The sequence below is a fragment of the Carcharodon carcharias genome, chromosome 29, assembly GCF_017639515.1.
Source record: "Carcharodon carcharias isolate sCarCar2 chromosome 29, sCarCar2.pri, whole genome shotgun sequence".
Classification (NCBI taxonomy): domain Eukaryota; kingdom Metazoa; phylum Chordata; class Chondrichthyes; order Lamniformes; family Lamnidae; genus Carcharodon; species Carcharodon carcharias.
Window position 1 is genome coordinate 3,732,773 of NC_054495.1, and position 17,193 is coordinate 3,749,965.

The 17,193-nt window shown below is 45.7% G+C and overlaps 1 protein-coding gene across 3 annotated transcripts in view; it reads right to left on the bottom strand.

Moving 5' to 3' along the window:
* The window catches only part of LOC121270969, a 34,524-nt gene extending 17,614 nt beyond the window's left edge, over nucleotides 1-16,910 (bottom strand). Inside the window, exons 1-11 of one of the 3 annotated variants that reach the window (XM_041176644.1) lie at nucleotides 16,789-16,910; nucleotides 16,375-16,479; nucleotides 13,096-13,191; nucleotides 12,531-12,653; nucleotides 11,784-11,891; nucleotides 10,912-11,034; nucleotides 8,754-8,870; nucleotides 7,936-8,052; nucleotides 7,118-7,234; nucleotides 6,278-6,373; nucleotides 5,040-5,111 (exon numbers count right to left, since the gene is read on the bottom strand). In XM_041176644.1, coding sequence (XP_041032578.1) covers nucleotides 5,040-5,111; nucleotides 6,278-6,373; nucleotides 7,118-7,234; nucleotides 7,936-8,052; nucleotides 8,754-8,870; nucleotides 10,912-11,034; nucleotides 11,784-11,891; nucleotides 12,531-12,653; nucleotides 13,096-13,191; nucleotides 16,375-16,479; nucleotides 16,789-16,816 — 1,102 coding nt within the window. In that variant the 5' untranslated portion in view covers nucleotides 16,817-16,910. The remainder of the gene's footprint in view (nucleotides 1-5,039; nucleotides 5,112-6,277; nucleotides 6,374-7,117; nucleotides 7,235-7,935; nucleotides 8,053-8,753; nucleotides 8,871-10,911; nucleotides 11,035-11,783; nucleotides 11,892-12,530; nucleotides 12,654-13,095; nucleotides 13,192-16,374; nucleotides 16,480-16,788) is intronic. The other 2 variants (XM_041176645.1, XM_041176646.1) reach the window with 2 other exon arrangements.
* Between the last annotated feature and the right edge of the window lie 283 nt (nucleotides 16,911-17,193).

The window sequence follows — 17,193 nt, forward strand, 5'->3', positions numbered from 1 at the left end:
CGATGGGTTAAGTGAGTGGGCAAACATATGGTAGACAGAGTATAATGTGTGAAAATGTGAGGTTGTCCACTTTGGCAGAAAGACTAGAAAATCAGAATATTATTTAAATGGAGAGGGACTGCAGAATGCTATGGTACAGAGGGATCTGGGTGTCTTGATACATGAATCACAAAAAGTTAGTGTGCAGGTACAGCATGGAATTAGGAAGGCAAATGGAATGTCGGCTTTTATTGCAAGGGAGATGGAGCATAAAAGTAGAGAAGTCTTGCTACAGCTGTACAGGGCATTGATGAGACTACACCTGGAGTGCTGCATACTGTTTTGGTCTCTTTACTTAAAATGTGAGGGGGCTAAGACCTCACTCACGCTGTACATTTTTATAAAATATACCTAGATATCCTCATGGCTATTTCTAAAATTTTAAAAACTGGACAAAGACCTTTTACAATGGCTGAATCTATGTCTCTCTGTGACCTGCAAACAAAAGAAGTACCTGGCAGCATCGAAGACACTTGCACCTCATTATCTCTGCAAAGCCACAGACCAAATTCAGACAGCGATATAAAAAAAGGCCATCTGCATTTCATAACCCAGGTTGTTCAACTGGAGTCTTACTTATCTATAGGACAAAGGGGCTCGCAGCCTTCCTTTCAAGTGTTAATGTTTGAAACATTTAACCATTTTGTGGACCCAGACAAAGGACATACATCCATTGTCGAAAACAATGTGGAGAGTTGGGAGTCATGTAACACGGAGCTTTAGTTTGTGAAACCAATAATATTGCCTTGTGGAACTGCAAGCTCAGTCTGCTGTTTACCATCCTACAAGCAGCCTCACAGAAAAGCATCTCTGCTCTGGTTGAAAACCTGGCCCATCACCTCCAAGACTGATTCATCTTTGCATGCGTACCTCATTGTGTGAAGTCAATAACACCAGAAGAGTGAATTAACTAGCATAGTCTTTCAGCCGGCTGACCTCAGTGAAGGAATACCTCATTGGACTCGATTTGGGACTCTGGAATCCATATGAAACAATAATTCTTTTCTCGATGGTCTTTGCCCTATAAATCTTTCTTTTCTCTAACCCTTTTTACTCTATGAGCACACAAAAGGCAACATAGCGATCCTCCTCCGGTGTTTTGAGAGTGTGCAAATAAACTAACTCTGAGTTTATCTGATCTCGAGTTTGTTGTGGGGTTATTAATAGAACTTGGATCACAGCAAAACAGAGTTGGGAAATACATCTTATTTAGGGGGAAGCAAATCAAAAATACCTCTGTTTATGGACAGGTGGTGAGAGGAGAAATTAGTGCTGTTTAAATAAACCCCATCTCTGTCTGTAACAGAAATTGAGCACTCAAATCCTGGATCACCCCTTGGAATTTGACCATAGTCCAAATTAAGACGCAAGCTAAATCTGATCTAAAAGAGTCTAAATATTTAAAGGGAAGTTAAAGGGAAAAACTGATTGGCTGGAAATTTTGAAACACCAGTAACGTGCCATAGCAAATTCTTTTTCCCTAACGCTAAGAAAATTGCAATTTTGACGTTTAGGTGTGGGTCAAGCAAGAAAATTTGAATGGTGAAACTTTAGCAGCCCTCAGCACCAAGCAACTGAAAGCTGTGGCTAGGAAGGTACAGTTAAAATTGCCCATAAAGTGAAGAGAAATGAACTGATCCAGTTGTTGGTGGAACATTTGGATCTCACATTACCAATAGAGCAGTTAGATGTATAGCTCAACAATGACTCTGAATCCCCTTCAAATTCTAGCTGGAAAAGCTCAGAATGCAGCTAGAATTTAAGGAAAGAGAAAGGGAAGCACAGGAGAGGGAAAGAGAGAGAGGGAGAGCTCTGAAAATTAGAAATGGAGCTAGCAGCTCAAAGGGAGAGAAAGAGAGACCAGACAGCTGAAAGCTGCGAGGGAAAATCTCTCTCTGCCCGATAGCATCACCTATTTCCTTAACCCAAAACCACTATGAGGCCCTCAAGTATGCTAGATTCATTCCCAAATTTGAAGAGAATGATGTGAAGTTGTTTTTTTTACCACTTTTGAGAAGGTGGCAGGATAGTTAAAATGGCCATTGAATCTCTGGACATTTTTAATTCAAGGGCAGCTGTCAGGGAAAGCCCTAGAGGTCTACTCCATGCTGACTCCTGATGTGTCCATGAATTATGAGCAGACCAAGGTTTCCATCCAAAGTGCCTAAGTGTTAGTCCCGAAGACATCTCACCAGCAATTCTGGAACACTCGTAAGAAGCCAACACAAGCCTACATAGAGTTCGAACTCCTAAAGAAAATTGCGTTTGACTGATGGTAAGGTCCTTAAGAATCCCACATACCTATGAAGGGTTGCATGAGTTGATATTGTTGGAGGAATTCAAAAATTGCTTACCCTCCAGCTTGTGGATACACTTGGAGGAGCAGAGAATCCTCGTGTTAGCCATTTTACCATCCTACAAGCTGCCTCACAGAAAAGGAGCTCTGCCTGGGTTGAATATCTGGTCCCATCTATACTGTTTCAGCTGGGATTCTGTACTACGTGTACAGTTTTCAGCCCACTAACCTCTGTGAAGGACTACCTCACTGGACACTGTTTCCAGACTCTGGAACCCATGTGAAACACCACTTCTTTTCTCTGTGGTCTCTGCACTGTAAATCTTTTTCTCTATCCCTCTTTTACTGTATGAATGCAAAGGCTACGTTGCAACCTTCCTCCCAAGGGGTTGGGAAATACGCCATTGCTTATGAAAGGGGGAAAGCAAATAAAAACACCTCTCTGTTTAAGGATATGTGGTGCAAAGAGAAATTACTGCTGTTTAAATAAACCCCCCTCCTGTCCCTGATGAAAGGATCTACTTGCAGTGGAAGCAATTCAGAGAAGGTCCATTAGATTGATTCCTGAGATGAAGGAGTTGTCTAATGAGGGAAGGTTGAGCAGGTTATACTCATTGGAGTGAATGAGAGGTGATCTTATTTAAACATGCAAGATTCTGAGGACACTTGATAGTAGATGCTGGGAGGTTTTTTTTCTCCTCACAGGGAATTAAGACAACAGGAGATGAGAAATTTCTTCTTTTGGAGCGTCGTTAATCTTTGGAATTCTCTACCCGGAGGCAGGGTCATTGAATATATGAATTAGACAGTTTTACTGGTCTGCAAGGATGTCCAGTGTTATGTGGGATGGGCAGGCAAGCAGACAAGTGAACTCGAGGCCACAATCAAATTAGCTATTATCTTATTCAATGGCAGAGCAAGTTTGAGAGGTCAAATGGACTGCTTCTGCTCCTATTTTTAAAGTTGTTATCTATTGTTCTAGCAAGCCATTCAGTTTCATCAAATTGCGATGAAAAATAAAAGCAGCTGGACCACCTGGCACCAAACTAGGCACCAGAGGTGTCAAAGGTACACCATGGCAAGTTGACCCTGCAAAATTCTCATCAGTACAGCGAAGGGCCTAAGATCTCACCCTGGATATTTTTTTTTAAAAAAAGATATCCTCTTGGCGATTTCTAAAATCTTAAAATCTGGACAAAGACCTTTTAAAATTGCTGAATCTGAACCTGAACAAAAGGAGCTATCTGGCAGTTCCAAAGAAACTTGCACCTCCTTACCTCCAAAGAGACACCAACAACACATTGTGGGCTGCACAGACCAAATTCAAAGAGAGCTACACAAAGGCCATCTGCATTTCATAAGCCAGGTTGGCCAACCGGAGTCTGATCGTCTGGTAGGACAAAGGGCTCCGCCACCTTCCTTTCAATTCTTAATGGTTGAGACATTTAACCATCTTGGGAACCCAGATGTGGGATGCACAACCTTTGTCTAAGATACTGAAGAGGTGGAAGTCGTGACATGGACCTCTAGTTTGTGTAACCAGTAATATTGCCTTGCTGTACTGCAAAAGTCAGTCTGATCTTTTACCATCGTCCTAGCAGCAACATAGAAAAGGAGCTTTGCCCAGGTTGAATAACTAGCCACATCTACACTTTTTTTGCTATACTGCTGTACTATCACCTACAAGACTGATTCATTTCCATGTGCCTATCTCATTATGTGATTTAAACAACATCAGTTTTCAGCCTGCCAATCTCCGTGAAGGACTACCTCACTGGGCGTTGATTCTGGACTCTGAAACCCGTGTGAAACACCATTTCTTTTTTCCTGGTCTCTGCACTGTAAATCTTTCTTTTCTCTATCCCTCTTTTACTGTATGAATGCAAAGGGGACTAAGTTGCAACCCCCCTGCTGTGTAAATAAACTAACTTTTGGGTTCGTCCTGTCTAGAGGTGGCTGTGGGGTTATTAATAGTAATTGGATCACACAAAAACCTAATACGACACCACTTAAAAACAACCGAAGCAAATCGAAACACAATGTTTATGGATGGTGGCGAGAGGAGAAATCAATGCGGTTTAAATTAAGCCTCCCCTCCACCCCCGTCCGTAACAGTATCATCTGGGTCTTGTGCCAAAAGAGAGCTGTTCCATAGACTAGTCAAGTAACAGCCTGTCACAGTCATAGCCTCAGAATCATACTCATCAGCCAATACCCCATACCTGGATATGTCCAGACCCACCACACATTTCGGCACAATGATATAGCGAGAGTGTGTCCCAGGAAGTCCTCAACATTTGTTTGATTATTGCAGTGTTTAGTACCATTTAGTACCATTTTAGTCCTCAGATACTGAAATAGCCCATGTCCATATACAACAAGTCCTGGATAACATTTGGGCTTGGGCTAATAAGTGGCAAGTAACATTCATGCCTCACAACTGCCAGGCAATGACCATCTCCAACAAGAGAGTATATAACAATCTCCCCATGACATTACCATAAATTAATACCTCAGCATCATCATTTTAGGGGTTTCCATTGACCAGACGCCCTTACTATCAACATTACAGATAACTAACACTTTATCAAACATCATGGCAACATATAGGAGTTTCCTGCACGGGGGGTCCAGCCACAGACTGCGATGCTCATGGCACAACCCCTGCTCACAATCCACAACAGCTCCTTTTACTCTCACTTACATTTATCAAGATGTTCCTCCTTGCTATCTGAGCCGAACTCTGAATCGGTTGACTCTTCCCCCCAACTCGAATCTGTCAGAATGGAAGAAGCACATGCCAATTAGAAAGCTGTTGGCTGGGAAGTGTGGAAACAGTTGGCAATTGTAGAGAACAAGGCAGGTTTTCAATCCCTCTAACAACGGTATATTGGGAATTCTATCCTCTGTATTTTATCAACACTCTCCATTCTGGGTAAACAGGTGCTTTTCATGATTTCCCTTCTAAGTCGCTGTTATCTATTTTTCATATTTCTGACACTAGACATTGGGAGAGATGGTGATGTAGTGGTACTGACACTGGACTAATAATCCAGTGGCCCAGGCTGATGCTCTGGGAACAACGGTTCCAATCCCACCATGGCAGCTGATGGAATTCAATTAATGAATCTGGAATATAAAGCTAGTCTCAGTAATGGTGACCCTGACAACTGTTGTCAGAATCTGGCACACTAATGTCCTTTAGGGAACAAAATTTGTCACCCTTACCTAATCTGACTTGTGAGAAACCAGACCCAGATCTTAATTGCCCCTGAAATGACCTAGCAAGCCACTCAGTTTAAGGGCAATTAGGGATGGGCAACAAAAGCTGGTCTTGACATCGAGGCTCACATCTCATGAACAAATAAAGTAAAAATGTCAGTTTGAGCCCCTACAGGATTTTCCAAAATCCTCCTTCTCTCCAGAGGGTAACTGACGGCTGTGCAGTTCTATGTTGTCCCCCAACATTAACCTCCAGCTGTCACATTAAACCTGCCCCCATACAGGATGTGGAAGATTTACTCCCAACAGTAACCTACACCCTGGGAAGAGGCACATTGTGGACCAGGATAGTCATAACTACGACCTATCCTGTCATTCTCTCTTCCTCTTTACTGCTTAGGAACAGCTAAAATCAGGATAGCAACTGCTCATCTCTTTCCAAAGAAACTGCAACAGTTGGAGATGAGACATATAAGAGCCCTGGAGGCCTGTCGTTGGGTCACCAGGATTGGAGGTCCATGAAATTGCAGAAAACAGGGGAAGCTTCAGCCCATTGAGACCCTGTGCCATGAGGCCCACCCAGGTCCAAAGAAGAGATATGAGAGACTATATCAGACAGTGATATAACCAACAGGTATTTCCTGCGCCAGGCTTCCAGCCCCAATCCAAAACCTGACACCATGACCAGAACACTACATAACCCAACTTGCTCTCACTTACCTTCATCCAAATGATAATTCTTTATCTCTCTCACCCCCATATCACTCAGTTCATGTGGCTTTATGTGCAATATAGAGGGAATCATTTGAAGATCCACTGTAATTGGAAGAAGCACATGTCAATCAGAAACCTGATGGCTAGGTATTGTGCAAATGGCCATGAGCAGTAGAGGTGTGGGAGAGACAAATAAGGCAGTAATTCCAGCTCTCCTTGAACAGTATATTGGGAATTCTATCCTGTGCATTTTATCAGCGCACTCTATTCTGAGTAAAAACTTGCTCTATTGCGTTTTGCCTAATTTCCCTCCTAAGTCACTTACCTATATTTCAGATATATGGCACTGGATATCAATCAGTTTGAGAGCCCACAGGAGTTTCCAGACTCCACCTTCCCTCCCAGAAGGGTAACTGACTCTGTGTATAGCTCTGTGTTGTCATCGGGGAGGGCTGCAGTAGAACTAGCACTGGGTAACGCCACGACGAGGGAGGCCTGCTGTTGGGTCACGGCAGGACGATGGAGGCCTGACACTGTGTTGTGGCATGACCAGCAGGCCCGGCTCCACGTTGTGGCAGGACAGTGACGCCTGAACCAGGTCAGACCAGGATGGGAGGTCCATGGAACTAGACAGAGGAGCTCCTCAGCCCATTGACCCCTTGTATTGAGGACTCGCCCTCAAGTCCAAAGCTGACAGCCAGGCCATAGACAGCTGACGCAATATCAAACAGTGTCAGAATCCACAGGTGTTTCCTGCAGGTGGGACACAGCCCCTCCCAGAGCCCGAACACAAGTGCCTTCGTCCCATCCCAGAGTCACACAACAGCTCCTCTTACTCTAACTTACCTTCATCCACATGTTCCACGTTGTCTTCTGAGCTGTCATCTGAATCAGTCAGCACTTTCCACCAGCTCGACTTAGAACTACCATGTAGTCTCGAGGAATCTGTCGGAAACTCATTTGCTAATGGAAGAAACACAGGTCAATTTTGTTCGGGTAATGTGGAAACAGTTAGCAGTTGTGGAGAATAAGGCGCTTTTCAATCTCTCCAATGGCAGTATATTAGTAATTCTATCACCACTCTCTATTCTGGGTGAACATTTGCTCGATTGTGTTTTACCTAAACTCCCTCCTAAGTCACTTATCTATATTTCAGATATATGGCATTGGATATCAATCAGTTTGAGAGCCCACAGGAGTTTCCAGACTCCACCTTCCCTCCCAGAAGGGTAACTGACTCTGTGTATAGCTCTGTGTTGTCATCGGGGAGGGCTGCAGTAGAACTAGCACTGGGTAACGCCACGATGAGGGAGGCCTGCTGTTGGGTCACGGCAGGACGATGGAGGCCTGACACTGTTGTGGCATGACCAGCAGGCCCAGCTCCACGTTGTGGCAGGACAGTGACGCCTGAACCAGGTCAGACCAGGATGGGAGGTCCATGGAACTAGACAGAGGAGCTCCTCAGCCCATTGACCCCTTGTATTGAGGACTCGCCCTCAAGTCCAAAGCTGACAGCCAGGCCACAGACAGCTGATGCAATATCAAACAGTGTCAGAATCCACAGGTGTTTCCTGCAGGTGGGACACAGCCCCTCCCAGAGCCCGAACACAAGTGCCTTCGTCCCATCCCAGAGTCACACAACAGCTCCTCTTACTCTAACTTACCTTCATCCACATGTTCCACGTTGTCTTCTGAGCTGTCATCTGAATCAGTCAGCACTTTCCACCAGCTCGACTTAGAACTACCATGTAGTCTCGAGGAATCTGTCGGAAACTCATTTGCTAATGGAAGAAACACAGGTCAATTTTGTTCGGGTAATGTGGAAACAGTTAACAGTTGTGGAGAATAAGGCGCTTTTCAATCTCTCCAATGGCAGTATATTAGTAATTCTATCACCACTCTCTATTCTGGGTGAACATTTGCTCGATTGTGTTTTACCTAAACTCCCTCCTAAGTCACTTATCTATATTTCAGATATATGGCATTGGATATCAATCAGTTTGAGAGCCCACAGGAGTTTCCAGACTCCACCTTCCCTCCCAGAAGGGTAACTGACTCTGTGTATAGCTCTGTGTTGTCATCGGGGAGGGCTGCAGTAGAACTAGCACTGGGTAACGCCACGACGAGGGAGGCCTGCTGTTGGGTCACGGCAGGACGATGGAGGCCTGACACTGTTGTGGCATGACCAGCAGGCCCAGCTCCACGTTGTGGCAGGACAGTGACGCCTGAACCAGGTCAGACCAGGATGGGAGGTCCATGGAACTAGACAGAGGAGCTCCTCAGCCCATTGACCCCTTGCATTGAGGACTCGCCCTCAAGTCCAAAGCTGACAGCCAGGCCACAGACAGCTGATGCAATATCAAACAGTGTCAGAATCCACAGGTGTTTCCTGCAGGTGGGACACAGCCCCTCCCAGAGCCCGAACACAAGTGCCTTCGTCCCATCCCAGAGTCACACAACAGCTCCTCTTACTCTAACTTACCTTCATCCACATGTTCCACGTTGTCTTCTGAGCTGTCATCTGAATCAGTCAGCACTTTCCACCAGCTCGACTTAGAACTACCATGTAGTCTCGAGGAATCTGTCGGAAACTCATTTGCTAATGGAAGAAACACAGGTCAATTTTGTTCGGGTAATGTGGAAACAGCAGTTGTGGAGAATAAAGCGCTTTTCAATCTCTCCAATGGCAGTATATAGTAATTCTATCACCACTCTCTATTCTGGGTGAACACTTGCTCGATTGTGTTTTATCTAAACTCCCTCCTAAGTCACTTATCTATATTTCAGATATATGGCACTGGATATCAATCAGCTTGAGAGCCCACAGGAGTTTCCAGAGTCCCGTTTCCTTCCCAGACTGAGGATACAGCTCTGTGTTGCCCCTAGCTTCTACATTAAACCTGCCCCACTATTTTGTGGAAACATTTACCCCAACAGTAACCCATACGCTGGGAAGATGCACAGTGTGGAAGAGGATAGTCATTACATTGACATGTCTTGTTGATCTTTTGTCTGATTCTCTATTGTTTCAGAGCATCTGAAACCAGGATGGGAACCACTCATCTCTTTCCAAAGAAACTCCAACCACCACTGTTGGCAGCTCGAGAGGAGACACAGCAAGAGTTGGGGTGGATTTAATTGGGTCTTGCCAGCTCAGTGAGACCTGCCACTGGGTCAGACCAGTATGGGCGGTCCATGGAACTAGACAGAGGAGCTCCTCAGCTCATCGAGTCCTTGCATTGAGGAGTTGCCTCCAGTTTCAAAGCCGACAGCCAGGCCATAGATATCTGACACGATATCACTGGAGTTTTCTGCAGATGGGATCCAAGCCTTCCCAGAGTTCTGACACGTGTCTTAGCCTCATCCCAGAGTCCCACACAGATTCTCTTGCTCTAACGTAACCTCATCCGCATGTTCCACATTGCCTTCTGAATCAGTCAATGCTTTCTACCAGCTCGACTCAGAAATGCCATGTAGTCTCAATGAATTTGCCAGAAACTTAACTGCTAATAGAAGCAGCACAGGTCAATTAAAACATTTTTGTTAGAGTAATGGGGTAATGTGGAAACAGTTGGCAGTTGTGGAGAACAAAGCCCTTTTCAATCTCTCCAAAGACAGTATATTGGGAATTCTATCCTGTGCATTTTATCAGCATTCTGTATTCTGGATAAACACTTGCTCTGCTGTGATTTTCCTGAATTCCCTCTTAAGTCTCTTATCTATATTTCAGATATCTGGCACTGGATATCAATCAGCTTGAGACACTACAAGAGTTTCCAGAGTGCTCTTTCCCTCCTGGACTGAATGTACAGTTCTGTGTTGTCCTCAACATTAACCTCCAGCTGTCACATTAAACAGGTCCCCACTATCGTGTTTGGAAACAAAAACCCCAACAGCAACCCACACCTTGGCAACAGGCACATTGTGGACGAGGATAGTCATTATTTTGACATGTCCTGCTGATCCTTTTTCTGATTCTCACTCACTCCTTGATTTCAGCTGCTCTGAAGTGGTAAAAAGGGTTTCTCACACCTCCCAAAGAAAGTGCAACAACTGCCGTTGACTGCTCGAGATTTGACACAGTAAAAGCTGGGGTGACCCATCACTGGGTCACACCGGGACAGAGGTGGAGAGAAGCCCAACATTGGGTCACACCAGGAAGTGAGGGGGGTGGGGGAAAGAGACCCATGACTGGGTCACACCAGGACAGGGGCAGAGGGACCCGTCTCTGGATCACACCATGACGGGGGAGAGGAGAGATCCATTACTGGGTCTCGGGTCACAATGGAACAAGTTGGTGGGTTGAGGGGCATCCATCACTGGGGATGGGAGAACTGCCACTGGGGTACACCAAGATGGGGAGAGTGGGATGTGGGAATGGTGGGGGGGCATAAAACAAGACTCGCCATGACATCATGCTGGGACAGAAGACCCATGGAACTACAGAAAGGTGAGGCTTTCCAGCCCACTTGCCTCCTACACCTAGCGGTTGCCCCAGTCAAGAGCAACAGTAAGCCCATATTTATCCGAGACTGCAAGAAACAGCATCCCCCCATGGGTTGCCTGCATCGAGGTCCCAGCCCCCTTCCAGAGCCCATAGTCCCAGAGCCCCGAGGACAGCCTTCCTTGCTCTCACTTACAATGATCTAGATTATTTGCCTCCCTCTCCAAGCTCACCCCTGCTTCATTCGATGATTGTGGCTTGCTTGACAATAACTCAAAAAGTAAGCCTGTCTCCGAGGTATCCATCAGAAACTCCTCTGCTGTTGGAAGAAGCACATATCAATCAGAAACCAATTGGCTGGGGGTTGGGAGGGGTGGAGCATGTCAGCATTTCTATCCCTCCAACAGTACATGGAAATTCTATCCTGTGCATTTTATCAGTGCTCTCTATTCTAGAGTAAACACTTGCTTGGTTGTGTTTTTCCTGATTTCCCTCCTAAGTCACTTTACTATATTTCAGATACTGACACTGGATATCAATTTACATGAAAGACTACAGGAGTTTCCAGAGTTCTCCTTCCCTCCCAGACTGGGTGCACAGTTCTGTGTTGTTCCCCAACATTAACCTGCAGCTACGACATTAAACCTGCATCCACTATTGTGCATAGAAATATTTACTACAACTGTAACCCATACGCTAGGAAGAGGCACACAGTGGACCAGGATAGTCATTATCTTCACCTGCCCTGTTTATCTTCTTCCTGATTCTCACTAGTTCTTTACCACTTTAGAGCTGCTGAAACCAGGATGGGAACCACTCGTCTCTTTCCAAAGAAACTGCAACAGTTGCGTTGGCAGCTCAAGAGGAGACAGAGCAAGAGCTGGGGAAGCCATCCCATGACCAAAGCCAACACCAGGGCCAACCACTGAAATCCAACAGTGGATTTGAAAAAGAACACCAAGTCCAAAAGGTAATTACTGCACCAGTGCCCCACCCAACCCCAAAGGACCCCATCCACAAGGCACAGCACAAAGCCTTGGTACTAAATTTGAATCCTTGCTCCCTTACCATTGTAGAGATTGTCCTGTGCCTTTATCTCTGTCTGACCATTCAACTCCTGCAGTAACTGGTGAATATGGCCCTTTTGAAGGAGAGGCATCTGGCGAATCTGTAAAACTGGAAGAAGCACATGTCAATCAGAAACCTGAAGACTGGGCAATGTGCGAACAGTCAGCATCAGTGGATGAGGGGGGCACAAACAGCAGATTTTCCATGCCTCCAATGTCAATACATTGCGAATTATGTTCTGTGCGTTTTACCAACACTCCCTATTTTGGGCAAATACTTCCTGTATTGTGTTTTTCTGGAAGAGACACCTTCACTACCTTGACCCATCCTGTTGTTCCTTTTCCTGAATATCTCAGACTCTCTCCCACTTTGGAGCAGGTGAAATCAGGATGTGAACCACTTGTCAATCCAAAGAAACTGCAACAGCTGCTGTTGGCAGCTGGAGAGGATACCTAGCAGGAGCTGGGGGGGTTTATCACCAGGACAGACCACTACAAGGGAAGCCCATCACTGGATCGGACCAGGATAGGAGAGGGCCGTCAGACCTGTGGAATTTCATAAAGAAGGGGCACTTCAGTGCATTCAGCCCGTGTGGAGGGATCGCCCTTTGTCCAAATCCCACAGCCGGGCCTTGAATATTGAACACTATACCAAGAAGTGTCAGAACCCACAAGAGTTTCCTGGCAACCCAGCCTACCCCAAGAACTCCACCTTGCAGAGCCCCAACAACAACTTGCTCTCACTTACAATCCTCCAGATCATCTGCCTGCCTCTCCAAGCTCACCCCTGGAATGTTCACTTCTTGTAGTTCACTTGACAATGATTCAGAACTTCCATGCCATCCCCAAGGATCTGTCAGAAACTCCTCTGCTGTTGGATGAAACACACATCAATGAGAAATCTGTTGGCTGTTGAATGCACCCATCATCAGCCAGGGAAGAAAGTGGGAAAGAAAGAGGGGAGTCTTCAGCCCATTGAGAACCTGTGCCCTAAGGTCAACCCAGGTACAAAGATAACAGTCAGGCCATAGATATTCAACACTGTCAAAACAGTAAAATAAAAGCAAAGTACTGTGAATGCTGGAAATATGAAATAAGAAGAGAAAATGCTGGAATGATGCAGGAGGTCTGGCAGCGTATGTGGAGAGAGAAACAGTTAACATTTCAAGTCTGTATGACTCTTCTGCCGAGTTCACTATATCAAACAGTGCCATAACCCATAGGGGTTTCCTGCCCTGGGGGGGTCGAGCCCCAATCCAAACCTCAACGCCAAGGCCAGAATACTGAATAACAACCCTCTGGCTTTCACTTACATTTATCCAGACATTTCTCCTTGCTCACCAGCATGTCACTCGAAACCTGTGGCCAGCTGAAAAATCTTGGGCGAACGGTCTGAAACTCCTTCGTAGCTGGAAGAAACACACATCAATTAGAAACTTGATGAGGACTGTGCAAATGGTCATTAGCAACGGAGGGGAGAAAAGAGAAACAGACCTGTATTTTATTAGCACTCTCTACTCTGGGTAAACACTTGCTATATTGTGTTTTTCTAGATTTCCCTCCTAAGTTACCGTTATATTCAGATCTCTGACACTGGATATCAATCAGCTTGAGAGCCCACAGGAGTTCCGTCTCCCAACATTAACCTCCAGCTACAACATTAAACCTGCATCCACTGTTGTGTGTAGAAATATTTACTGCAACTGTAACTCATACGCTGGGAAGAGGCACATAGTGGACCAGGATAGTCATTATCTTCACCTGTCCCGTTTATCCTTTTCCTGATTCTCACTCATTCTTTACCACTTCAGAGCTGCTGAAACCAGGATGGGAACCACTCATCTCTTTCCAAAGAAACTGCAACAGCTGCTGTTGGCAGCTCAAGAGGAGACAGAGCAAGAACTGGGGAAGCCATTCCAGGACCAACCATTGAAGTCCTACACTGGATTTTTAAAAAAGCACCAAAATCCAAATTGAATTTTCTGCACCTGAGCCGCAACCATCCCCAAAGGATGCCGACCTCACGGCCCAGCACAAAGCCCTGGGACTCAAACCTCCTTGCTCCCATACCGTTGCAGAGATTGTCCTCTGCCTTCCTCTCTGTCTGACCATTTAACTCCTGCAGTAAATGGTGAATATGGTTCTTTGGAAGGAGAGGTAACTGGCGAACCTGTAAAACTGGAAGAAGCACATTTCAATCAGAAACCTGAAGTCTGGGCATGTGTGAACAGTCAGCAGCAGTGAGCAAGGGGGCACAAGCAGCAGATTTTCCATGCCTCCAATGACAATTCATTGAAAATTACATTCTGTGCATTTTATATATTTTGGGCAAATATTTCCTGTATTGTGTTTTTCAAACACAGACGCGTTCATTACCTTTACCCATCCTGTTGTTCCTTTTCCTGATTCCCTCCGACTCAAAGATTGGCCAGTGAGGTTGAGCGTCTTGGGCTACAGGAAAATATAGACTTGGGCAGATCAGTGGCAGATGGAATTTAACCCTGAAAAGTGTGAGATGATACACTTTGGAAGGAGTAATTTGACAAGGTAGTTTTCAATGAATGGCATGACACTAGGAAGTTCTGAGGAACAAAGGGACCTTGGCGTGTGGTCCATAGATCTCTAAAGGCAGAGGGGCATGTTAGTGGTGAAAAAGGCATATGGGACATTTGCCTTTATCAATCGAGGCATAGATTACAGAAGTAGGAAGGTCATGCTGGAGTTGTATACAACCTTGGTGAGGCCACAGCTGGAGTACTGTGTGCAGTTCTGGTTGCCACGTTATAGGAAGGATGTGATTGCACTGGAGGGGGTGCAGAGGAGATTCACCAGGATGTTGCCTGGGATTAAATATTTAAGTTATGGAGAGAGGTTAGATAGACTTGGGTTGTTTTCATTGGAGCAGAGAAGACTGAGGGGTTACCTGATCGAGGTGTACAAGATTATGAGGGGCATGGACAGGGTGGATAGGGAGCAGCTGTTCCCCTTAGTTGAAGGGTCAGTCACAAGGGGGATAAGTTCAAGGAGAGGGGCAGGAGGTTTAGGGGGGGATGTGAGGAAAATCTTTTTGACCCAGAAGGTGGTGACGATCTGGAATGCAATGCGCTGCCTGGGAGGGTGGTGGAGGCGGGTTGCCTCGCATCCTTTACAAAGTACCTGGATGAGCACTTGGCATGTCATAACATTCAAGGCTATGGGCCAAGTGCTGGTAAATGGGATTAGGTAGGTACGTCAGGTGTTTCTCAGATGTCGATGCAGACTCGATGGGTTGAAGGGCCTCTTCTGCACGGAGAGATTCTGTGATTCTATGTCGCATCGGAGCAGGTGAAAACAGGGTGGGAACCACTGGTCACTCTCCAAAGAAACTAACAACCGTTGTTGGCAGCTGGAGCAGAGACCAAGCAAGAGCTGGGGAGGTTTATCATCAGATCAGACTACAATGGGGAGACCCGTCATCCAGTCCAACCGTGATGGGAAATCTGTGGAATTCCTCAAAGGGGCACTTCAGCACATTTAACCTCTGTGCGGAGGGACCACTGGATGTCCAAATCCCACAGCTGGGCCTTCGATATCGAACACTATACCAAACAGTTTCGGAACTCTCAGGAGTTTCCTGGCAACCCCCCCTGCCCAGAAATCCACCTTGCAAAGCCCCAACAATAACCCTCCTTGCTCTCACTTCCAATCCTCCAGATTATCTGCCTGCCTCTCCAAGCTCAGCTCAGCAATGTTCAACTGTTGTGGTTCAAAGAACAAGAACAAAAACAAAGAAAAGTACAGCAGAGGAACAGGCCCTCCAAGCCTGCGCCGATCATATTGCCCATCAACTAAAACATTTTGCACTTCCAGGGTCCATATCCCTCAATTCCCATCCTCTTCATGTATTTGTCAAGCTGCCTCTTAAACACCACTATCGTACCTGCTTCCACCACCTCCTCTGGCAGGCGAATTCCAGACAGTCACTACCCTCTGCGTAAAAAACTTGCCCCGCACATCTCCTCTATAGTTTTCTCCTCTCACCTTAAATCTATGTCCCCTAGTAATTGACTCTTCCACCCTGGGAAAAAGCTTCTATCTACTCTGTTCATGCTACTCATAATATTGTAAACTTCTATCAAGTCGCCCCTCAATCTCCGTCACTCTTGACAATGACTCTGAACTTCCATACCCTCCCCAGGGATGAAACACACATCAATTAAAAATTGATGAATGCGCACATGATCAGCAGGGGAAGAAAGAGGGGAGTCTTCAGCCCACTGAGACCCTGCACCAAAAGGCCAACCCAGGTCCAAAGGTAACAACCAGGCCATAGATATTCAACACTATATGAAAACAGTAAAATAAAAGCAAAATACTGTGAATGCTGGAAATCAAAAATAAAAAGAGAAAATGCTAGAATGACTCAGCTGATCTGGCAGTATCTGTGAAGAGAGAAACAGTTAACATTTCAAGTCCGTATGACTTCGAATTCACTATTATCAGTACCGTAACCCACAGGGGTTTCCTGCCCGGAGCTGGGGAGTGCAACCCCAACCGAAACCTCGACACCAGAGCCAGAATGCCGAATAACAAACCCCCTGGCTCTCACTTACACTTATCCAGACATTTCTCCTTGCTCACCCGGCTCACCAGCACATCACTCCAAACCCGTGGCCAGCTGTAAAGTCTTGGGCGAACGGTCTGCAACTCCTTCGTAACTGGAAAAAGCACAGGTCAATTAGAAACTTGACGGCTGAGGACTGAGAAAACAGTCGTTAGCAACTGAGGAGAGAAAAGAGAAACAGACCAGGTGTATTTTATCAACACGCTCCATTTTGGGTAAAAACTTGCTCTATTGTGTTTTTCCCCCTAAGTCACTGTCATCTGACACTGGATGTTAATTAGCTTGAGAGGCCACAAGAGTGTCCAGATTGTGCAACAGGGCCATAGATACCCGACATAATCTCAAACAGAGCCAAAGCCCGGAAGAGTTCCCAGAACCCCGCCAACCTGAATCAGGCTCTCACCTTGACACTCAAACAGCCTGTCCACCATCCCTAAACAGCTTCAATCTCTGACCTTTCAATGCAACAACTACTAGAACTGAACAAACGCACTCAATCCACAAACTGTCTATGCTAATCATTAGTCTGTCCACCAATAATAAATGAACAATAAGTAATGAGGTGACGAAACTTCACCTTCGATTGGTGAGAAAGGCAAAGCTGTGATTGGCCCACTGGCCTGTCTCTTCCGCTAATAAAGCAGCGTCTGTTATTGGATCTAAATTCTCACTGAACCTCCGTTCAAAGAGCAGGGTTCAGGGTGCGGTTAGTAACTTAGGCTGACTGAGATCCAGCAGTCAGTCCACCTTCCCTCTTTATTTAAAATACACAGACATTCAGATTCCAGTTTTACTGTAAAATATTACA